Source organism: Embiotoca jacksoni, unplaced genomic scaffold (assembly GCF_022577435.1).
Source record: "Embiotoca jacksoni isolate LCO1_2020_lvr unplaced genomic scaffold, fEmbJac1.0.p SCAF_5, whole genome shotgun sequence".
Lineage (NCBI taxonomy): Eukaryota > Metazoa > Chordata > Actinopteri > Embiotocidae > Embiotoca > Embiotoca jacksoni.
Genome location: NW_027185403.1, coordinates 14,377,313 through 14,402,348, shown reverse-complemented (window position 1 = coordinate 14,402,348; position 25,036 = coordinate 14,377,313). Strand labels below are relative to the sequence as shown.

The window sequence follows — 25,036 nt, the reverse complement described above, 5'->3', positions numbered from 1 at the left end:
CCATAGAAAAGAGGTACAACAAAAGACACATCCATTTTAGCATTACAAGTACTAGGCAGCCTCTTTAGTGAATGTACCACGATGGGCAACCTTTTAAAAATCGTGCCACTTGCATTTTAATAATAGATATGGTCTGGTAGAGTACAGAGACCTCCAGGGTGGAAGGGGTTAACTACCAATCAGTGCACCGGTTTAGAAGAAATGCTAGATGTGAGAATCTGTGAATAACACGATGGATCTTATGTAGATTTTAAATCGATGAGATGACAAACAAGAGTGATGAGAAATGTCTACCACTACTGTCTCATCATTCCAACATTATGCAGCTTCAATAAATCATACCGTCTCATATATCATGCAAAACAATTTATATTCTTCTTCATAAACAGAGGACCAATTACTTTAAATGCTCAGAAAATGCAGACAGAAAGCAAAGAAGTGGAGCCAAACAGGGGTACAAACCAGATTGTAAATATTTCTCTTGGTTGCTAGGGGTGGATGTATTTTGTTAGCTATGAATGCAATCTTGTCCTTGTATTATGTATTATGCAAAGCATGGTTCCCCCAGTATGGTTGGGCAATTTCCACCTCTGATTATACTATTCCATTGGATCACTGGTCCATGGAGGTGTCTCTGCATCTTCAGTTGTCATGTTGCACATCTCTATGACTTATAGTGGCTTTTCACTCCAAAGCTCATGATCAAAACAGAATGAGCACTCAAAACAAACATCAACTTATCTAAATAACGTAAACTAGCGCCCTGTCTAATGTCACTGCCATTCCATTTTCTGGTTGGAAGCCTTCAAGCTTGGTGCATGTCATATTGAATCCATTTCTTTTGTCCCTGTCATTCTCTGAATATGGGTCCGTCACAATGTGGCTTTCAAACAAATGTGTGTGAACTAATGGACCATTAGCCTTAGGGCAGCCTACACTTGCACAACTCATGATGTCATACAAACAGAACCTGAGATTGGTGGCGCTGCCGTTCCTACCACTGAACAGAAGACATACTGCATTTACACCATTTTCATTCTTTGTGATAAAGAACAAAACAGGTTGGTACGTTTCACCTCCATCCATTTACATCTATGGTGTTTGGCAGAGGCTCTTTTTCAGAACAGCTTACTGTACAGTTCAATACATTCTTTGGACAATGCATTTGCTGGGAAATGTCAACCATTTTCAGTCAAGAGGTGAAAGCCAACTTCGACTGTGAATTAGCTACCACTCAGAACACTGCACTAATGTTGACTTGCTCTACAGGAAGGCTTTTTGCTGAAAACTCATACAATGCATGACTGTGTTCTTTTGCCAATCACCAATAGTGCTGAAAAAGGAGTTAATCTAAAGTGACAAAATGAAACATTATGTTTATAAACATCGATAATATCCTCAATACAATGAACTATATTTTTACAAATGTAAGGCAACAAAAATACTTTAAATAGGGCAAAAGAGCATATGAATATTATATGAATATTGTGATATGATACTAGACATCATCTCAGATGTTAGATATAATATGGCACAGATGTTGTGTTTTCATGGTTTTAAAGGCTGCATTCAGTAAAGCAATGTCATTTTCTGAAAACTGTTGGAGTAGCTCTGTTACTTGCCGTTACCCACACCAAGTCCTTATATCCACATTACTGATGATTATTTTTCCAAAATCGTATTGTGTAAATACGTTGTTAAAACATCATTAATCATCTCTGCAGTATTAGTATGGAGGTATTTGGTCTTGATTTTGATATTGTCCATATCACCCAGCCCTACCTTCAATTGAGTTCCAATTTAATTTGGCATAAGTTCCTGTCTCTACATTACCTATGGATGCGATCTTTCCACCTCTAATAATCACACTGAACATAACTTTGAATTAATTCAGTTGTCTCCATCCATGCCCTTTCTGTCATTACATTAAATGTGTTCATTAATTATTTATAGTCTAGTTGTGCTTTAATATAGCAAAGAAATGTCAACTGACTGTGCTTCTAACACTTTTTTGAAGAGGAACACACACACTTTTAATTGAAAAAAAGAGGGTAAAGGTGTTTTTGAATTTTTTTTTTGTGAATACATAGTTTGCAGCACAGCATGTGCTACTAAACATGCAAGATATAAATGATCCAAGTTTTATTGGTTAAAACTTTGTAGTTACCTTTAAACTGAGCTACCCAGCAGGTTTGGTTTCAACCATGCTTTCCAAATACGTATAACTTGACTATCAGCATGATGTGTTTTGTTTTGTTATTTTCCCTAGGTTTAGTTACAACTTAAAATGGGTAAGCAAAACAGTTTTTCATCATATTTAGAAGTCAGAAGTTAAGTTTATCCAATTGCTGGCATGTTATTCAGTGGTTCTTCTTGAATATTTAACTATCTTTGCCAATTAACATATTGCTGATGAATATTTTAGTAATAATAACACCAAAGTAGCAGTTCAGTTCCACTTTACAGACATGGAGAATGTTGAAGTAAAATATTCTGGTTGAAGTCATGATAGCAAGAGATTTCAAGGGCTACATCTTCTATGCTAAAATGGACATCACACAGCATAAATATTTATAGACTAAGGTCTTCCAGTTCATTGAGAGTAACTCCATTATATCCAGCTGCATTTTTATCCGGAAAATTTTTTTTTTATTTAATGAACTTCATCTGTAACATGAGTAACTTTTAACCAAAGCTGTGCGTTCTGTTCCTTCAGATATTCCATCAAAGTGTTATAAGCAGAAATATTAACAAAGTCCTCAAATGTCCTGCTCGAATGCCACATTTGACACTCTGGCCTTCACGAGCTACTTGAGGTTATACTTCCCAGTGTGGTCCTCTTTTCCCTCTGATTCTTCAGCAGTATCCCTGGTCAAAGTGTCTGTTGCCCTGCTTTGGCTGAATTTACTGATCCAGCTACACTCATCTCCATTTGCCCACAGGGAGAAGTCACTTTCAAATGCCAGCATATGGTGTTCAAACACAGGCCTTACAAAAACTGAAGGAAAGACCCCAAATGAGTACAGCTGGTGTTTGTCTTTGCTTGTTGTCTATCCCAGTCTATCATATTGCTTTGTCCCTTACATCTGCTGTCTTGTTGCCATGCATACAGAACTGGAGATAAAAAGCCTAGTCACTACTCCCCCCAAAAAATACTCCTCTGGGTAAGAGCCAGGTTATCGTCTTCAAGATGTATTTCTGAAGAGGTTTTTTTCTATCATGTCAGAAATAAAATATTTGTATAGTTGTTCTAAACGGCACCACTGGAAGTATGGATGTTTCAACTGGGCTAATGGAGTACATTTTAAAAACCATAATGAATTATGGATAACAGAAACACCAATCTTATGTTGGAAAGGTCTGATGCGTCACAATAAATACAGCTAATTTCAACTTTTTTTTTTTCTGAATGCTTGTGTGTGTGTGCCAGACAGACAGACAGACAGACAGACAGACAGACAGACAGAACAAGAACAGCCGCAAAAGAAAAAAGCTCTGTTTTCATTAGGGGAAAATGATCTCAAAATTGTATGACAAGGGTATCTCTGAGGACAGAACCACTGAAAGAAACGGAGAAGCTGGATGAAGACAGATGCTTTCTTTAAGCTAAGTTCAAATTTCCAATACTGATAGGATGGAAAGGAAAAATCTGAATGTTCTGTATTTGGGTCAGATCAGGTTTGGAGTGTGAAAGCACTGAAAATCTTACATTACCTCGATCAGCTTGTTGGCATGCTCACGAAACACCTGTGCATATTCCTTGACTTCTTTCTCATTGCCATTCTTGGCAGCTTCGATGAGGACCAGGAGGGGAACGTTGGTCTCGAGGAAAGAGTCAGAGACATGGTCCATCACAGCTTTACGCAGCTGTTGAATGAATAAGAAGAAAAGGCGCTGTTAAAAATAATACATACCCCTGTGCAAAACCTCTGTATATGTACTGATTTCTCAAAACACAGCTTGCTGACCTGACTGCACACTACACCTTCACTTTATACAGAAGGCAGACATCAGCTTCAAAAGGATTGCAAGTCATCTATCTGAGCTACAGATAAAATATTTGTTTTGGTGGTGATCTTTTTTGACACGAAAAGTTCAGTGAGCACAAGCACTGAGGTTACGGACGAGTTGAAGACAGTGGAAAAAAAACATAAAATTCAACCTTGCAGAAAAAAACAAACCTGTCTGCGAAGGTCTCTCGTCTTCTTCGTCATCCTGTCGATGGCTGTGTTCAGAGCATCACTCTTGTCCTTCCTTCCTGCCTGAAACATGAACAATGAAAGGAATTAGTGAGAAGTATAGTGCAGTGACAGCTACATTTCCAACAAATTTGTTGCGGATGCTCATGTGACACACATCCTGATAAGCCCAAGGATCAGATTGAATTAAATCTATCTGTGTCCCAACGTGAAAAGATTGAACAGCCTGTGGACTGGAGTGAAAAAAGGCAAAAAGGAACAAATCTGCAGACATAATGCGGCTTTAGAATCTGCACATAATAGGAATGTTCGTAGTTTCAAGTCATATCTCTCTCAAAATGCTTTCTCTTTAGCCCACTCTTGTTCCCTCTTCCTTAGTTTCTCTCTTTATCTGTAACTGTTTTAGATTGATAGAGTAGTCCGATGACTACAAATGTTTTAACATCATTCAACAATACTTGCTTGATCGGACTTATTTTCTGTCTCTGCTTTAGTTTCTCTAAAAAGAATGTTTTGCAAATGATTACAGTAAAGAAAAAAAAAAAAAAAAACAAGTCGGTTATAAAGAAAAAAGCAACAAAAAAAAAATCCGGACTATTTCTAAGAGTATACATTGCGGCATTTTTGGTTTGTTGTTGATGAATGTGTGTGAATAATTCCATGAGAAATGGGTCATGTAAATGACGAGACAAATAAAAACATTCATTCATTTGTATAAAAATATGTTCCAGTGAGAACCTGTAATCAGTGATCTGTAAATCGTACTGCAGACATCCAGTGCGATCCGTTTTCCATCCTTTTATTTATTGTAAACAATTCTACTCTACATAGACCAGCTGTCAAAAGCACCACATTACCCTCCCATAAACACTGGAATCACTTTTTAACTCGCAGCATCGCGAGTGATCCACTGAGCCCACAACAGAGTTCAACACTATCAATTAATTATAAACACACAATGAAAGCATGCGTTGGTAAAAGGCACCGAGTTGGTTTCAAAAACAATTGATTTGCAGTATATCAGTGCAATATTTCATGAGCCCCGCAACCGTCTAAGTGTTGCAGTTGGTTGCAAACTGCATTTAAATCCAAAATTGTATTCATGCATGGATCAGGAACGGCTATCCAAATCCTGTCCAAAGCCTTCTGCCACCACAGCTCTCCTCATGGATGCTGTACAGAGCACTGTTCAATATTACAGTAAACTATTTAAAGCAGCATGGCATGCAGGCTAGTTTTTTGATGCGGAACTATTGAGCTGTCAAACATGAAGAAATTGCTTTATTTTCATCACTAACTTTAGTTTCTGTAATGTTTATAATTCTGAAAATTGAATAAGTGACAAGCAGAATTTGATTTTCTAACACTAAAAATGTTTGATTTGGTGTTCTCAAATTTTTAATCAGGTGATACACAAATAATTTGTCATTGTGTATTATAAGAAGCTATTTGTCTCTGCGGTCTGAAAAGGCAAACATCAGCTACACAACTGTGAAAACTGGAAACACTGTTCCGAAACAAGTAGGGACTGGATTGGGTAGTGTGGTAGAGGTGACTTTGTAACACACTTGCAAAAAAAAACAATAGCTCTTTGACCATGTTTGGAAAAATCAGAAATGCTAAGTAACATTCTCAAAACAATCTACCCCCCCCTCCCCCCTCCCCTCCCCATCAAACATTATGGGGTGAGGCCAGTATTTTCCTCAATATCAATTTTTGGGAAGGAAATGGGAGGTTGGACAGCGTTTCTTGTGGAAAGCCACAACTATAAAGGCAATATATAAGTATTCAAATCTATCCACATCAGTGTGGAGATGGATATATTGTTTGCTCATGAATAAAAAGCAACTGAAAAAAGCCTTTGACGACGGCTGAGCACTAATGTAAAGCAACACTAAAAATAATAGTCTAAGCTCTTCCCCTCACGTCTAGTTATCCTCATCTTCAAGTAGAATGTGTGTTGATTAAAAGGTTACAATTTCCTACACATGGTTAACTGTGTAAATGATGTACAGTACCATCACAACACTATAGGCAGTAGTCACTCAGCTAAGCGTGACACAGTAGTCAAAGCCCTAACCACAGCACCCCACTGAGAGCAGAGAGATGTTCAGTCACATTCCTCAAGCTGCTCAGGCATAAGTTAACAATCTAAAACTTTAAGGAAGGATGGAGCGATAGAGTAAGAAAGAGAAAGACCGAGTGAGAGATGCACTAATACCAAAGAATCATAAAATTAGAGTAGAATTACAAGACCAGGCGACGGCATCAATGTAAAGTCAGAGAACCAGTTTGACTCGGGGCTCTTCATGACCCTCAATGCTTGAATCAACTGCAACACAGCTCCATGGATGGTGGTGGCACTGACCTACTCCATCCCCCACTGCCCTTTGGGGGGGTTGTGCACAGAGTTAGGGGCCAGGGAGCGCCAAGAGCACTAATCCACTGTGATTTTTTTTTTTTTGCTGGCTGGATGCAGAACTGTGCTAGGGCTTTAGCCTGCTCGGCCCCAAGTCTTTCAATCCTATTTCATTCAGGCCTAGCCTATATTTCATTTCCACACCAGAGGGTTCTGAAACACTTCTCCGGGTGCTCATTATAGAGGCAGTTTCTCTGCGGCATCTTTTATGATACTCAGGTGAGTCTCAATCCGTCTCCTTCAGGACAGTTTTAGGAACATCCTTTTCTACAAAACCACCAGCCTGCTGGATTCTTTAAAAAATTGCCAAGTGTCAAATCACAGAGCTCAACAATATTGCTTTTCAATATTTCACCAAGTTTGGTTAATTGTATGTCCATTAATTAGAATTTGCTTCTCAAACATCCTGAATCCCAAATGAAAAGCCAGCAAACAGACAGAGGGAATATATCATGCAAAGGTTCCTTCCTCACATTTTGTAGAAGAGTACAAGTGGGAGATGTACTCTACCACAATACATGTGGAGTTTAATATTAGCATGCAGGTCAATGTACCTGGAAAGTCAGTTGTTTTAAAGCCTGGGAATTGAAATTAATGAGGGAGTAATAAAAATTGTAATAGTAATGTTCAAATTCTGTGTGAAGTTTAGTGCCTTTGTGAAGTTAGTTCTGCGACGTAAAAAACATTTAATTATGAGAAATAGTACATTTGTTTTGGTTACTCTTTTAACTTTTTCACTGTCATCTGCTGCCAAAGAACAGAATGGAAATTGTATTCCCTCTTCTTTTATTGCACTCATTAAATTTGTTTGTCTGAAAAGGATACAACAAGATTTCAAACCCACATCAAGTAAATTCAGAGTAATGAGATTAATACATTCGTACAAAGCAAGGAGGAGAGTGGCAGGCTGCAGGAACCTGAGGGTGCGTTCAAGTAACAGATGCCCGAGTAAAACAAAAGGTGATGGAGCGATAGTATCCGTGCTTTATACTTTTTCTTCTATCTAGTGAGGCAGCTTTTACCCTCAAACCCATCTCAACAGACATTAAATAATTAAAGACTATAGGGATTAGAAATTATCTACGGACATGGCATTCTGTTTAGCAGTCTAAATGCTTCTGAAATGTAGCTTTCTTTTTACAAAACCACAACACAAAACCATTTGCTCACAGTCAGAAAGGAAATCCTGTTCACAGCACTTTCGTTACTTTGATCTCACCTTGCATTTCACACCATCAAGCAGGTATTGAGCCTCGTCTATTACATTTTAAAAGCGAGCCTAATTTAACTTCAGAGCCGCTAGCCATACATCGCATGCCTCAAAAATTAAAGCACTGCACTCGAGATATGTAAATTATGAATATAAGCCAGACATCCTACGTTAGCGCTGCCGTGGTACACACACTGGGATGAGGCAATGCAGCACACCTTGCTCGTGATTGTATTGTCTAGAGCCACAAGTTACTAACTGCACTTTGTTTCGCTATTTTGTTTATGTCTCTCGTATACATTCATTCATAGTGGCTGCAGAACAACAGCAAGGCGAGGCGAAGATTTACAGCTGTGGTCAATTTCAACAGCAAGCTGCCGCAACACGTTCAAGATATCAATATTCCGATGGTGACGAGCCAGTGGGAGGGAAGGGGGATGCGAGAGGGAGGTGGAGGAAGACTAAGGTGCACAGGCACTGTGTATGAAGCAGAGAGCAAGTGACTGAGCAAGAGAGTGAGAGGGTGTTTGTGTGTGTGGGAGAGAAAAAGAGAGAGAGAAACAGTAGTGATGATCGACGCCAGGCTGCCACCACTCTGTAGCAGTGAGTGGCTGCAACAAAAAGCACAGAATAACATCCCCGACTCCCTGCTCTGCTTTTTTTCTCTCTCCCTGCGTCTCAGCTAGCAGACGAGCGCTGCGCTCACAGCTCTGCAGAAGCTATGCTGAGGCTGAGCCGGCGTCGGAAGCAGGATCTCTGGCTGCCATCAACAAGTTAAGGTTGGAGGACCACATCCATGAAAGAGAAATGCTTGAGCTTCAATTAACCATCTGACCTGACATCATTGCGGTGGAAGGGAAACAAAAGGGTAAAAAAAAGAAAAGGAAGAAAAAGGGAGGGGGGGAGGTCTGTTCGCTGGAGTCGCTCTGGATGCAACTGATCAACTTAAAAAAATATATAAATATCTGTTTCAAGGATTCGTGGGTTGAAGGAAAAAGATACGACCTCTTCTCTGATCCTGGATTTTAAAGGACTCGCGCAAAACAACTGGAATTAACGTCATCTTGGGACATGGAATTTCATATTTTGTTTCAATTGGGTGGGTTCAAAATTGCTTTATTTCCAAAGAAGCCGATTCCTTTTGTGCTCACTCAAAAGGGCTTTTTCCCTTTGGATTTTTCTTCCATCTGGTTGCTCCAAGAGTCTGCGGAAAAGGACAGTTGAATGCAGCCTCCGATGTGCACAAAAGAATGGGTAAGTTAGCCCCTTTATATGGCACGTCTGACCATGAATAGAGAACACAAGTAAGAGTGAGGGAGGCTGAGGACTAAAAGCTCTTGTGCCTCGTCTATTTACTGCAAAGGTCTTTCAATTTCCCTTCATGACCGACACACGACTTGGAAAGATCTACATTTTAAATAGCATTTCATTTTTACAGAGCACCTCTCATCAGATGAAAAAGAGTTCAGGATGAAAAAAATCTATTGATTATTATTATTATTATTGCTATTTTTTTTTTTTAAGAGATGACCGCATGTTTGAGCTGGTTAAATATGGCGAAAAAAAAAAAACATACAGCCATAGCCGACAAATGATAGACAGCAATTGAGGAAGACATTTCTATCAAAGCCAAACTGCACAGCACAAAATGTGGACCAAATATGCTAAATATAAATAGTTGGGTAGATGACGGAAAGTCCAGCTCATGCGTGTCACTGATCGTTAGATGCCGGACTAAAAGACATCTCCATTGAACCTGAGCTCAAATGTATCATGTTTACATACATTAGGAAGTAGCAAATGTGAAATATCTGAAGTGATACATGTATAGGAAAGACAGCCCAATCACCACTATGAATTACTTATAAATGCTCTGCAGAGATTACCTTTCCCGTCCCAGTTAATTTTTATGTCTTTGAACCCACCCAGGTTTCCATTCAAGGTGGCCATTGGTGGGACCTGCACCAGCGGCTGTGTGTGTGATCAGCATGCTCCTAGCGTGCCTGCTGTCTCCTGCATCGTGCACAACCTGCCCTCAAAAATGCCGCTGTGAGGACCTGCAGTTCTACTGCGACACCCAGGGGCTGAAGGCACCCCCAGACGGTGTGGACAAGGGAGCCCTGGGGTTGTCACTACGCCATAACAGCATCACTGAGCTCAGCCCTGATCAGTTCTATGGCTTCAGCCAGCTCACCTGGCTACATCTAGACCACAACCAGATTACCACGGTACAAGAGGACGCCTTTCAAGGGCTCTATAAACTGAAGGACCTCAATCTGAGCTCCAATCGTATCACCAAGTTGCCCAACACAACCTTCATCCACCTCATCAATCTACAGATACTGGACCTGTCTTTCAATCAGATGACTGCATTGGAACCAGAACTGTTTCACGGTCTGAGGAAACTCCAGATACTCCACCTTCGCTCCAATTTACTTCGCACCACACCTGTTCGGGCATTCTGGGACTGCCGCAGCCTGGAATATCTGGGCCTGAGCAGCAACCGTCTACGGAGCCTGGCCCGGAATGGATTTGCTGGGCTCATTAAGCTTAAAGAGCTCCACTTGGAGCACAATCAGCTGACCAAGATTAACTTGGCCCATTTCCCTCGCCTTGTTGCCCTCCAGTTTCTATATCTGCAATGGAATAAGATCAGCAACCTGACATGTGGCATGGAATGGACCTGGACCACTTTGGAGAAGCTGGACCTCACAGGAAATGAAATCCGTGTCCTGACACCTGATGTGTTTCAAACGCTGCCTAATTTAAAGAATTTGCTGTTGGATAACAACAAACTAAGCAGCCTGGATCCCCAAGTTATGGATATGTGGCAGTCTCTGGGTACCATTGGGCTGTCAAGCAACCTTTGGGAATGTACCAAAAGGATTTGCTCTCTGGCAACTTGGCTAAGCACCTTCAAGGGAAGGTGGGAACATTCCATTCTCTGCCACAGTCCTGAGTATGCCCAAGGTGAGGAGATACTCGATGCTGTTTATGGATTCCAGCTTTGCCAGAATTTTTCAGCGCCGGTTGTTCAGACCGTCAGTACGACCACAGACGCTACGACAGCTGCAGACATGACAAGCTCCTTGTTTGGAATTATGCAGCCGACCCCCACACAGGACTATGCAGAGGATTTTGGGAGCTTTACCACGGTCACTACCACGTCAACCACAACACAAACACAACGCACTGCTCAAGCAACGACCGCTCCATTGGAAGAGGCAGCTGTAACAGATGACTTCTCAGCTACGGACAACACTGTTATGACTCATAGGGTTATCATTGGAACTATGGCCCTCCTATTTTCATTCTTTTTCATCATTTTCGTTGTGTTTATCTCACGGAAGTGCTGCCCTCCCACCCTGCGCCGGATACGCCACTGTTCGGCTATTCAGAACCGCAGACAGATGAGGACCCAGCAGCGACAGCCTATGGCAGACCTCGCTACACAGGTACCCTATAATGAGTACGAGCCCAGCCATGAAGAAGGAGCACTCGTGATCATCAACGGCTACGGGCAGTGCAAGTGTCAGCAACTGCCTTACAAAGAGTGTGAAGTATGAACTCTTATTTATTCCTAGAGCATATGGTTTGTCATTTGACCATTTCAGATGATACAGGGTTTGCTTTTTTGATTTGTTTTCCAGTTTATGTAAAAAGCATAATTTCTACGAGTGAGATTTGAGAATATGTGAGAAATGTTGACTGCTACAATGACAGAGGTTGGACAGTTTAGGGACGATGTAGAGATAGTCACAAATTTATTTTTCTATGAATGCAAGGTTGTTCATATCAGGCAGGGGCAATCATTTTAAAGAAGAAAATTGTAAACTGTGAGATTTGTCTCCACACTGTCTATATTCTGCAGCACAGAGAAACTACTTCGCCAAATGGCCCTCTGCTAACAGAATACATTAAGTGAAGAAATGTGATTTATGTCCTATTTCTTTAAAAAAAAAAAAAAAAAAAAGTAAATATTTGATATCATGTTTCTAACTGCACCACAGGCACTGTAAGCCAGTCACTCAATCACTTGGGCAAATGAACTGGATCACTTGTCAGAATGTTTTTGTTTTACGGTTTCATTGTTTTGAGAGAACTATGATACATTAAAGAGAACCAAGACCAAACTCAACTTCTGAATTATAGCTGTAAAATAAATGTCATTATTGTTATTATGCTACAAATAAAGAGAAATCCTCTTTTGGGGAGAGATAAATCCTGAAATTCTATTCAGTACACACTAATGGTATTACTTTCTCCAAATCAGACCTGAGTTAATTCGACAAATCAATAATCGTCCATCAGATCAAAAGGCTCTCGGTGTGAAGACAACATTTGGGTGGCAAAACACAAAAAAATAGCTGCCCATAGCCAAAAGAGATTATTTTTTTTGGTTTTAGAAAATTGGATTGCTTCCAAAAATGTCTTCGGTGTGGAAATGCAACTAAACTTGTGTACTGAGAATGGAGAATTTATGATCAATTATATGGATTGGAGAAATGACCTCCTTAATCTGACATTAGCTCGTAAATACAAGGCTGCTTTGTAGCTGACTTAAATTGTTGGATGTTGGAGCTCCTGCTCATGAGGGCCAACCACCACAAATAAATTCTCCACCTGTGGGATGCATGGAGCATTGATCACCTGTGGTTAATCTCCAGTATACTACACTGCTTCGTAGAAACTCGTGGATCACCACCTCACCTCAGACACGCAGATCAGAATATTAGACCTTCAAATGTTCACTGATCTGCACATGGATTCTTTGGTTACCAAATGCCATACAAACTGTGACTATAGCATTTCCAACAGCTTAACCTAGTTAAGTGCAACCTTCTGATTTGCTATAATACTCATAAATCAATATACACACACGCTAGTGAGGTGTGAGGGTGGCAAGTGAGAGGGTAATGAACAGTGCAAATGCCACATAGGAGAGCATTTCCGTCTGAAAATAAAACCTTTCCCAGCAGCCCATGCTCTTTACAGCTTACACACTAATCAGGACTGACAGGCTCAAGATTGAACCAATTAAGGCAAGGCAAAAAGAATCTAATATTCTGTCACCCACTCCAGTGATCCAGCAACATTTAGGTGTTCAACCACTCAAAAATAGTTCTCGTACAATCATCCTCTGCACCACCCAAAAACATCACTGAACCTTTTATTTTAACACACTGTTCTTGTTTTTAGTCTTGAAAATGCATTTATGGTGAAAATAAATATCATAAGTGTTGCTGGGTTAGCACTCGCAAGTGTCAAGTTAAACTGCGGTTAATACCCTGAGAGCAAATGAAGATCCAGTGATAAGCAAACAGCAAGCTTGGGTCAGGACACATTTGTATGCAGCAGGGAGAGGATGTGCATTAGCATCAGACTAAAGCTGCTGCCGCAGCTTCGCACTTCTTTGTGTTCAATTTGGTAGTGGGGGCAGGGCGAAAGAGAGAGGGATTGAGAAGAATTGATGGGACGATGGAGAGGGCCAACTCTTTATTTTATGAAAACCAATGAACGTCCTTCTGGCCAAGTAAAGGTAGCAGAGGATGGAGCGACTGAATAACCCTGCACCTTGGGCTTGAAATGCACACTGACCACACGGCAGCAACACATTTAGTCAACTGATCAGCCATCCAATGTTTGAACACAGAAGAATTAAAGTCAAATTCTTAACATTGGAAACCAGAATATGACATGTCATTATATTCCCAACAATTTATCATTTTCCACCTTCTAATTATGTTTATCAAAGTCACCAATTAGGATGACCAGAATCATCTGGACATCCATGATCAACTTTAAAGTGGGATCTGTGGTTTTGAGCAATTAGGATGGACTTCATTGGCTGATGCCTTCAGGAAGTAGGAAGGAGGTATTATTTGTAGCTTCGTCTCTGTGTTGAGCTCGTCAAAATCTGGCTTCAAACTTCTCAATGAATGCTTGTGTCAACGTGTCTCCGAACATGCTCATAGGATGCCTACAACAATTTAAGGAAGTGCTTAGGTGAAACCAAAAACTGTTACACTTCATGTTTGAATCCAATGGAAAACATTGCATACACTGATCTTATTTCCAAAGCCAAGTTCCTCCACTTTCTAATTTAGTTTTCTTCCAGCTTCGCACTGCTTTTACTATTGCCCTTCTAATCTGTCTTGCATGTACAAAAGTCAAAATTGAGTTCAATATTTCTTAGTGTCATTCAGCAAACATTATGGAAAGACCTCATTTTCGTTAACACCAAGAATGGGGCTGTATATGGAATTCCTATAAAGTTCTTTCAATCATTTGACATTTCACTGTTTAAGACTACGGTTGTACCAAGTGACTGAAAATCCACAAAATTTGTAGAAATATGCATCCCTTTGCACTCTGGCTCTTTGTAAACTGTTTTTGTTTCCTCTTGTCATCCTCAAGCCCTTGTCCCCACCCTGCCTAAAAATTAAAAAAAAAAAAAAAAAAGTGAACCAATCCCCTCTCTCTTACCCAAACTCTTTGTGCAAAATGAATGCTTTTCTCTTCCCATTTTCCTTTTGTATTGTAATATGTACAATTTCATATCTGTATAGTGGATAAGATGTGCCAAACTGAAAAGAAAAAAACATTGTCCCCTCAAAACATATATTTTTTAAATAAAATGGTTATAATTTACAATGTGTTTGCTAACTGATGGCTGCCCACAACTTGGTTTGGACTTTTATTACCTTTTGATTCAATGTATAAATCTTGAGTTTGCAAAACTCCATGAGCAAACTAAATCAAATCCAACCCTGGAGGTTGACATGCATGATTATATAATGAAAACCCCATGTGGCAATTTTAAAACATTTCTAATATACAGTTTAAAGCACCGAAGGATAAAGAATTAATTTGAGTCCAGTTCCCTTCCACTAATGCAGGTGAACAAAATGACTTGAGCACTGAATTTACAAGTTGATGACACAGAAATTTAAATTATGTTGCTATGTAAATTCATGTTTCTGGGTTATACGATATAAAGAAGCTTAAGGCTGAGTGATGCCGTGTTTTGAGGGATCTGAACGTGGTCATGATTTAACAGAGTAATCTATGCTGTTTGCAGTTATCTGATACAGATTTTAATAGTCAACTACATTCTCAATTTTTTTGTTTTACTAATTGGATCACCATTTAGTTCATTAAATGTAAGAAAATATTGACAAATGCCCAACACAAGTTTCAATAACCCCGAATCAAGTTGTGAAATTGAAGGTTTTTAAATTATGATTTTAAAACAGAAAAAAGTTATACATTCTCACATTTGAGAAGACAGAAGGAGTAAATGTTTTTGTTTTTTTAACCTAATAAATGACACAAATGAATAATCAATACGCTGACTATACAATAAAACCTGTATTTCCTTCCATGGATAAGGCCTGAGATAATGTAAAAGGGTTGCAGAATAATATTAACTGCAGCACCTCAGACAAATTGACCAGTTTACATTGACATCGGGGCATCATCATTTTTAGACCTTTTAAATAACTTAAGGTTTTAACAAATTAAAACTACATTTATTAGATTTTATTATTGCAAGGCAAGTGCAGTAATACCTACAGATTAGTAATCTCAGAAGTAAATTAAACATTATGCAGAACACATTGATTGCATATTGAGTTTTGGATTAAGGAGTGGTAAAAAAAATACATATTTAAAAAGCTGGCTTTATACCGACGTTTAACAAAGCGGACACAGAACAAACTATCTCCAGACTCAACTTTGGGTTTCACCCTCAGTCAATTGTATGCATGTTAGAAACAATCCACAAATTCTACCAGGCAACACTTGCATACAAACTGAAGGTTAGTCATATTCACCAGGAATGTCACAGAAGCTCTATATTTTGCATACATGTGTAGACATATTCATAAATAGAGCACACATTTGATCTTACTCTCCCCCACTGTCAATTCTTTATTATAATGTAAAGTTCTGACGCCAGTGAGGGAGACTTATGTTGACATTGATGAGTCGCAGGAAGAGAAACAAAATCTACATGTTACCTGTTTGTTTTTATCGGCAGGAGACTTTTTTTTCTTTTTCTTTTTTTTAATGAGACAATATATAGATATGACATCTAATGGAGACTGAGAGCAGCTTGTGAACTAATTAATGGATCTGACCTATAACACTGGACTATTTTATTTTAGCTTTAGCGGATTAAAACTGTGGTACCCGTTTTAATCATAGTCTTTTGATGAAAATGTATTCAAGTTTTATCTCAGTTTTAATCATTCTAATTTTGATCTGTGATAATTTGGTCTCATTTTGCTAAGCATTTTGAAGCTAAGGTGTGGCCAATTTCGCAAACAGTTACCACAAGGAACTTTTTCACAGTTCTTAAGAACAGTTGGAGAAGTTTGGACATCTATTTTGTGTCAGCGCTGCAGGAATGAGAACCATCAGAGTTCTTCGGGGGATGTTTTTTTTTTTTAGCTTTTACTTCAGGGCAGGTGCTTTCCCAGCTCAAGAGAAACCGTAGAGACCCACGAGTTGGATGATTGGTTCACTGCTTTACCTTGCAGTCAAAAAGCCCTTTCCCATTTTGGAGCTGTGCTGTTATATCGCTCTCTTCAAAGCCACCAGACTCCCTTGACAGAAATAATCATTTTACTTTAATAAGTTTGTGTTATTGTGTGACTTTGGTGGTGTTTTACCACGTGTTCAGACACAAACTAACCAAGGCAGTTTCTAAATATTGCATGACTCTGATCAAACTGGGGACTGAAACTCGACTCTATCCAGAAATCTATAAAGCACTTGTCTCCAAATGATTAGTCAGTTTACATGACAAGTTTAATGTGTTCAAAGGAAAGAATATGTTTCTGTTAAAGACTTCAGATCGCATTTTTCTGGTAAACAATTTAACTCGAGACGTAAACTTTACTGAACGCAACCTAGCGTGTGTCAAGTCGTTTCGAAAGATGAAAACATTGTAAAAGGAATATAGTACAACATGGCTATCCCACTGTAAGAGCCACTTCAATTTTACCTGCTCTTTTCTGATGAAGTCTACAGAAAGTAAGCTGCAGTAATTAACCTGCAGTGTGCCCAAGTGGGGGAGGCACTAAACTGAGGAGTCTGACTGCATGGCCTCAGAAGTCTGCAGGGTTCAAGGACTCGGAGCCCATGTATACTCCAGGTGTTCATTATGAGGCCCCCAATACATCTAGAAAATGCTTACGAAGAAGGAGATATTGATCTGGACTCGAATCAGCGAATACCTCCCTAATGTATTTGTTGCTCAGAAAATTGCAAGCCATTTTACAAGGATATCGTTGGTGGGTCCAAGTACAAACAATAGAGGGGTTGCAGTATTCATGAACAAGAGTGCAGAATATGGTATTTTCTAGTTAAATCTTTCTGAAATGATAGCAACTTCACACATACAGAAAAGAACTTCATGACATTTTTTTTTGATCGTCGATAGATTCACCCTTCACAAAACAATTGCTAAACACCTCAAAAACAAAACAAAAAAAACAAAAAAAGTCTACAGAAAACGCAACTGCAGTTGCTAATAAGCAATTCAAAAGGTGTTAATCCAAGTACTATATTCAGGACTAACAGACAGCAAATTAACACAACTTTTAAGTTTAATGCTACAAAGTGCAGGCGGGTAGAAATTATGCAAACTAACATTTGAGCGTAAATATTTTGATTCTAAAATGAATAAGGCAATTAGAGAGCAGAATTGCTGTTCTACCAGCTCGTGGCTCAATCGACCAGATCGGCTGTCAAAACCACAGATTTCTGTTATTTAGCTGTGTTTAAGGTTTTGTTTCCGTTGTCATGATAAATCGACTCAGTTAAAACGTAGCCATTAAGAGAAATTCCAGCACTCAAGATGGTGCGTCTGTCAATGCTGCATCCTACCCAGAAAGGAATAGTTATAAGTAAGGCAGAGACGCAAATTGTGTATTTTGTGATACACCATTAATTAAAGTACATTAATGTAATCACTTGCTCTAAGCAACAGTGACAGCTCAACAGCTCCATTTCACAACAACTTCACCCTGCGAGTGCTTTTATAGTTATGACAGTCTTCATGTGATTTTGCTGAATATATCTTTAGGTAGGCCCTGGATCCTTCGTAAATGTTATAACAAAATGCACATTTGTATTGAGTATGTGTTGAATGCACCATACTGGAAAAAACATAATAAATATGCATAATTTAATGTTGCTTAATAATTTAATGCAGTAAAGCAATACCGATTCTACTTTGACATTTAATATCAGAGCTGTGAACACAGTAATTTCCTGTTGTCAGGGTCAGTGGCATGTCTGATAAAAACCAAGGGACTTACTAAAATGGAGGTTCTGTGTAAATGTGTGTACATGTTGTATTTATAGATGCTGTTTGCCTTCTAGTGAGACACATTTATCACAGCTCAATACATGCTGACTTTGTATTTATCACCTTCAAACCAATGTAATTCTCTCATTTAACACACCTGCAAACAAATAATACATATTCTAGTTGTCATTTTAACAGTATTTGCACGACTGGCTAAGGACAATTTCCTATCAGACTTAACAAGCAAAGAAAACAGACTTGAAAGGTTTAATTACATTCAGCACAAAAATGCTTTTGTTGATTATATTGATTTGTGCATTTAATGGATTACAGTGCTGCTAAGAACATAACTAACCCACAGGGAAGGACCATCTGACTGCACTTAATTGCATCTTTCAGGTCATTGTTTAGGTTTTAGGGCTTTGCAGATCACCATTTTGATTCACTCTAACCACCGGCGGCGGCGGCAGCAGCAGCAGCAGCAACAGCAACAACAACAACGTTTGCTATGAGTATATAAGCAACTGTTGGCCCCTAACAGGAAATAATCAGTCACTTGTACTTACAACTAATTTCCCCTGCCTTCAAGTGGCCAAAAATGTGACATGGGTGAAGGTCAAAAGACCAGCAAGATCAAATATTATTCTAAAGGAATATACATATATTAATCTATAGCGACAAACATTGCCGTACTTGTCAATGAAATCATTTAGCATCAAGCCTTATGAAACCAATACGCATGCTGTTTCGTGAAGTTCATTCACCTGCACAACTGTGAAAAGGGAAAAGTTGCATGTTAGACATTGTATCACAATAATTCCCTTTGCAAGTCCATGGCCCTCTTAAAAAATAAAATAAACAAGGGCATCTCATCTACCTCCTAGCAGAGCCAATCAAAAAGCCTAGAATTCACCAGCAAAAGATCAAGGGCCAGGTCTGGGAAATGTTGCCTGACAGGCTGTTACTGACAGACCAGTGTTTTATGGAGGCTGTAAATATACAAAAAGCCTTGGGGACACTAAATCTTTCCCCTGTTACATTGTGTGTAGTGTAATTTGTTTTAATTATGCATTTAGATGAGATTACATATAGATAAATTGAACTGCTTTCACTCTGGTATTTCATTAAGTCTCGCATCTTTGAAACTCCTTAAAAAAAAATTCTTAAAGAGTTTTCACCATGTTGATTTTTTTTTTTTTAGTTCACAAGCCCTACACATGCATGATATTCTCACCCCCTGGGCATGAAATCATACTTCTACTATCTTTCATAAACCTGTGACAAATGAGAGCCCAGGTAAAATGCCAACTAATATCCCCATTAGAAGTATGCACTTGTTTTTACTTCAAATAAATTAGTGTTTTTTTTGTTAGGTTATACACAGCTTATAACTATCAGGTATGCAGTCTAAAAGCCCAACCAAAACTGTATTTGAAATGAGAGGCACTATGCAGGCACTGCGACAGAGGGATAAAGCTAAATTTTGTCATCCTCTTCAGATGCCCGTGGCAAAAAGTCGAGGCAGGGAATGAGTAAGCTGTCGAGAGACAAGAGGACACGAACGGGAAGTGCGAGATTGCGACGGAGAAAATATGGAAAAGGATTCAGCAAGGAGATTGCAAAATATAAGAGAAATGTTAAGGAGCACTAAGTGGGATTAAGGTACATAGAAAAACAGCAAGCGGAGAGACAGGCTGGGGCTTACTGCAGAGGCCAGGCATGTCCTTTTCATGTAGGCGAAAATGATACGGTATCACATCAGGTTGAAGGAACTTAAATGTCAGGAGATGTGTATGTCAAAGCAAGCGAACGTCCCTCTGACGGGAAACAAAACCCTGACAGATGCAGGGAACAAGAGATGCATTATTAATAAAAAGTGGCAGAAACAGTTAACATGTGCCATGCCAAACTGTCATGACAATATGTAATAATTGAGGTCACACCATGTGGCAGTGCTGTGGCACCATTACCCCCACGCGCCATTCCACTTCACCGGCTAAGGAGACAAGCTCTGGTCTTGGTAAATGATCATCATTAACACTGTACAGAATTCCCACTCCATGAACTCAGGAAAAGAACAAAAAACACTCGGCGTCAAACCAGTAATGTAATAAAATTATATTTTCATTAAAATTATACATTTTCCACATTTCTCTTTCCACAATTGCAAAGCCAGCCTTACTTTCCCTGATAATAGGAGATAGTGTAGATGGAAACAAATGATCGGTTGTGGCGAAGCCTGACCAAAACAGCCATTGCAGCTTTTCCAGATCTCAAAGCTTTAGCTGATCTTGTAAAAATGACTTCAATATGTTGTATTAATTTAGAAAATCAATAATTTAACTGCCAATGCAGTGATGCTGTTCAATTGAACTTATGTGTAGCACCTGTGTATGAGGGGTATATTTAAAGACATTTTATGGTGTTCAAATTAAACTGAGATTCTTAGCGATTACATTAATTGTTTAATCCCTGTTGAATGTAAAATCATGGAAATATTATTATATTTTTAGAAGATTCAAAAGTTTATTTTTAATAAACAGTTTAACATTGTGTTTCAGTCTGCCTGCAGACAAACTATTTGTAAACTAATACTGGAGTTGTACCACTTGTAGTGTACCTAATTAAACAAACCTACACAATGAATCATGTTGGATGGGTTAAGGCACAGATCACATAACCGTCACCAACGGTCACATACCAGTCCACGATTTGATTTCCAGCTGCCGCCTCTTTTGATGCATTTAATACCCCTGTTGCCCCTCTCGACTGTCACGTCAAAATGAAGACAAAATGCCAAAAAGACCCCCTAAACTTTTTTCATCCTAAATATCTGCACAAAGATGCTGGGATGCCAGAAAATATTGTAAAAAGTGGGACCTTTGGTAACAATTTTCTGTGTGACGTGAAACATAAATATATTTGGAAATTCTAAGGTAAATACTCCACTTTAAAAAAACCAGCTATTATGCAAAGATAAATCCTTTGGTCAGAGAACTTGAAATGATGATAAATGCAATCATAAAGCAAAGGTCTCCTTGGGTCTCATGTAAGCTTAGATTAAAGCAAACATGCAACAGATTTTTATAGTGGTAAGTTTAACACAGCCTAAGTCTCAATCCTTGAAAACTCTTCACTGAAAGATGGTGAGAATTTTTATCAGTCAGAAGGAGAGGAAGAAAAATGAAGAAGGGGTAAATACAACTTGTAGCTATGGGAATCGAAAAATCATAAGGGATCGGAGAGAGAAAGAGAATGAGTTTGGAGTCAGTCTAACAGCATCAGCTGTGACAGTAAACCCATTTGCTGTAAGGGCAGCATACTGTTTGCACTGCTCTATCTACAATCACAATTACAAGCAGTCAAACTCATGGCCATCAAGTCACTGAGTATATTTCCCAGCAAACTGGTGAGTATGTGCCTGTAGTGTATAATTTGCTCAAGGAGGGCATTTCCTCTCCTGCATGAAGCACATATTTTACTGCACTTCTACAGGATGTTACTGAGCTGCTATCGTAAACTTTTCGTTGACAATAACTTTGTTGCAACTACCAGGTTTTTGTTGTAATATCGGCCGGATTCAGAGCTGGTTATGTGATAATTGTTCACAACCCTTTTTGGAAGATGCTATAGAAGGCTGAATGTTAAACGTCTATACAACTCCATTATTCTGCTTCTCCAGCCCAACGCATCGCACACGTTCTAGTGACACAACATCAGTGCTGAGGGAAAGGCCGAATATTTTCCATATGGAGTTCCACTAAAATCCAGGGATTAAGCTATGAAGGCATCTTCAAATATCTGCCCCCACAGCTACTGAACTGAACTACTACTACTACTGTCACTTCAACTACTACAATGCACTACATTACTGTAGTTGATATGTAGTTATTATCTCTGCTAAAGACATATTGGTCTTGTACCGCAGAATCTCTCAAAATCACTGACAAAAGGGACAAGACGACAGATTACTTTTGGGTAGAGACAGAATAGCCATTTTCCCCGTATAATAAGCAGGTATACGCCAAGGCCATTGCTCAGTTCTCTGCTATAGTAAATACCTTGTTTGGAAGCCTTGCAATGGATCTCAAACTCTTAAATTGGCCTATTTATAATGCAACTTAAAGACTCACAAAATACTGTATTTGGACTATGTTGAGTTGCCTCCTGGCCCAGAAAGGTTCTTGCTTCAGGCAATAACTCGTCAGACAGGCATGCTAAAATCAGCAACCACATTTTAAGCCAACAGCCAGGAAGCATTTGGTAGTTGGACAAACAATATCAGATTTAATTGGTAATCAATTTGCAACATTTGCATTGTCAAGCTATTTGTATTCTGGGGAAATTACTGCTGTGCAGATAATAGTTCAAATCTGTGCAACCATCACACCCTGCCTGATCAGACATCCATTACAGCCACAGGACCACTGTAGCACATCATGAATGAAATGGGCAAGCTGTGAAGTTCGTGATTTTATCTGCCAGAGAGAACTGCACAAAACAGGTGAATTCCCTGCTCAATGGCAGTAATAAATAAGTATTATCACAGCAATGGAATTACAGGTGACTGGGTCGCACTGAAATTCTGCTGTTACAGAAAGGATCTTCGGCGAGATGGTTGAACAGATATTCTTCTCAATAGAGAAAAGAAAAATCTGCTCAACATATTGGCTGAGGGGACGACAGGGTAAAAGAAATATGGAACAGCGGTTGAAGGACAGAATGGAAAAATGAAAAGAGCAGTTTCATTGCTTCTTCCTTCACAAATCTGATTGATTCGATTTCGCTAAAGAAATCAATGTGGGTTTTCCTGAAGTCACCTCTTGTGGAAGTTTAATAAAGTCCAAACTGTTATTTTAAAGATTAAAATATGTAAAAGGATGCACGCTGACCAGCAGTGTTGAAATGATTCAATTACTGTTTTTTTCACGTGACACATAGGCAACTGTGGTGGTGTGAAACAAAACATTTAACTCTGAACAAACAGAAAAAAAAAGTGTTTATATTAGTTATTTTCAGTTTTTACTTGAGATGGTTAGAAGTTTGTGACTCAATATCCATATGACCTGGTTTTATTTTCAACACCGTGGCATCATAATGGCAGCTTTTCTGTTGCTGAACCTAAACTGTCAAGTGATACTGAAAGTATTTGAAGAGATATGACAAGAGATTACACAAACACTGTCATTTCAAAATGTTACTTATGCACTGCCTTCGCAAAGCGCAAAAGATGACGACAAGTCTACATATAATCTCAATGGAATTTAAAGTGTATAATGGATTCAGACTCTACATCATCATTTGGATATGTTGGATCAAATATTTTCTGACACACTTTCTCACCAGTGAAGCCAACGATCAGTGTCCTAAAACAATCAGATATTTTGATTTGTTTCTCCAAGTTTAATATATATTTACTGTCAGCAAAAGACAGAAATTTTGATTTCTTTAGATGAACGGTTAGAAAATTAAAGCCCAGACAGGTACGACGGCAGCCTTCATTTGTGCTAAAAGGAAAGCTTTTTATACTTGAATAGATGGCAAATTATTACTCTCTCAGCCTTGAAAAGTGAAGATGATTTCAATGACATAATAGCTCATCATTTGTTCAACAAAAAGTAACAGGACAGTGTTTCCCAGAGTCACATTAACCACAATCACATTTAGTCACAATGTGTCTTTTGTGAGACACACAGCTCTCAGAAGTATCTGGTGTGGCCACCGTTTACCTAATGCAGTGTGACACATCTCCTTCTCAGAGTCGATCAGGTAGTTGATTGACAGCTAAGGAACGCTGGTCCTCTCCTCTTTAATGCGCAGCAACATTGCCTGATATTGGAAGACGCTGTTGTGCACGCAGATCTCGAACATGTGCTGCGAGTATGAAGGTCATGCAAGAACTCACTCGCCACAATATGTTTGAGCATTCAAATTTTTGTGAATAAAATGTGCCTTTTGTTGGTTGTCTGTAGCTCATACCTACTCATACACATCAAGACTGCACATTTTTGAGTGCCCTTTTATTGTGACTAATCCGAGACACACCTGTTCAATATTCACGCCGTTTCATCAGCATCTTGACGTGCCGTACCCGTCAGGTGGATGGATTATTTGACAAAGATGAAGTCGGCACTGACAATTATTTTTAACAAATTTGAGAGAAATAAACCATGAATTTTTGCTGAAGTAAAAGATATAAGACTTTTATGCACACAGAAGTGTTGCGTTTATATTCTTGTTGAGTGAATAGCTGTCAAAAAGTAGTCTGTGAAAATAATTACTAGCTGTCATGTTTTCTTTACACATGCTTTACAGTCCGTCTCCTCTGTCTTTGTGATAACGGCAACTGAATTTATAAAAAAAAAATGTGCATTGAAATTAGCTATTGCTCTCCGTCTTATGAAAGCAACAAGAGAACCAGTTCCAAGAATTTCTACACATACAATCACATAAAGGCTTGCTGAGCTGTTGTAGCATTTATGAACCCTGATTAAATTAAACATTAAATGATCTGTGTGGCTGAGAGTGCACCGAGCTGTACGGGCGAGGGAGTTGTATGATTTAAAAAAGATAAAACTCTCGCCTCGCTCATAGTTCATAAAGAGGATTACTTTATATTCTAGTATTAGGTTATGAATAGGTGTTAGCCGAATAGACTGAGGTGGGCCGACCCCTGTTGAATCTTAAGTGCAGATGTCTTAAATCTCATTTGGATTTTATCAGGATATGTGACGCATGAAATAACAAGTGTAAATGGGGATACAAATCTGGCAGTGAAAATACTGTACACAGCAATCCATGTACTTTTAAGGTTTCACTGACCATGTAAAACACCAACAACGACAACAGCAGCAGCAGCTCCATCTAGTTTAAGAAGCACCACCACATAG

The 25,036-nt window shown here is 39.0% G+C and overlaps 2 protein-coding genes across 2 annotated transcripts in view; one reads left to right on the top strand and one right to left on the bottom strand.

Annotated features, from left to right (window-relative positions):
• Positions 1 to 25,036, bottom strand: part of ctnna1 (catenin (cadherin-associated protein), alpha 1) — a 75,443-nt gene that overhangs the window by 31,112 nt on the left and 19,295 nt on the right. Inside the window, exons 8-9 of the mRNA XM_069170889.1 lie at positions 4,182 to 4,262; positions 3,715 to 3,867 (exon numbers count right to left, since the gene is read on the bottom strand). Coding sequence (XP_069026990.1) covers positions 3,715 to 3,867; positions 4,182 to 4,262 — 234 coding nt within the window. The remainder of the gene's footprint in view (positions 1 to 3,714; positions 3,868 to 4,181; positions 4,263 to 25,036) is intronic.
• lrrtm2 (leucine rich repeat transmembrane neuronal 2) lies at positions 8,448 to 14,518 on the top strand. Its single transcript, XM_069170977.1, has 2 exons — positions 8,448 to 9,082; positions 9,758 to 14,518. The coding sequence occupies exons 1-2, from the start codon at positions 9,079 to 9,081 to the stop codon at positions 11,392 to 11,394; spliced, it is 1,641 nt and encodes a 546-aa protein (XP_069027078.1). The 5' UTR covers positions 8,448 to 9,078; the 3' UTR covers positions 11,395 to 14,518.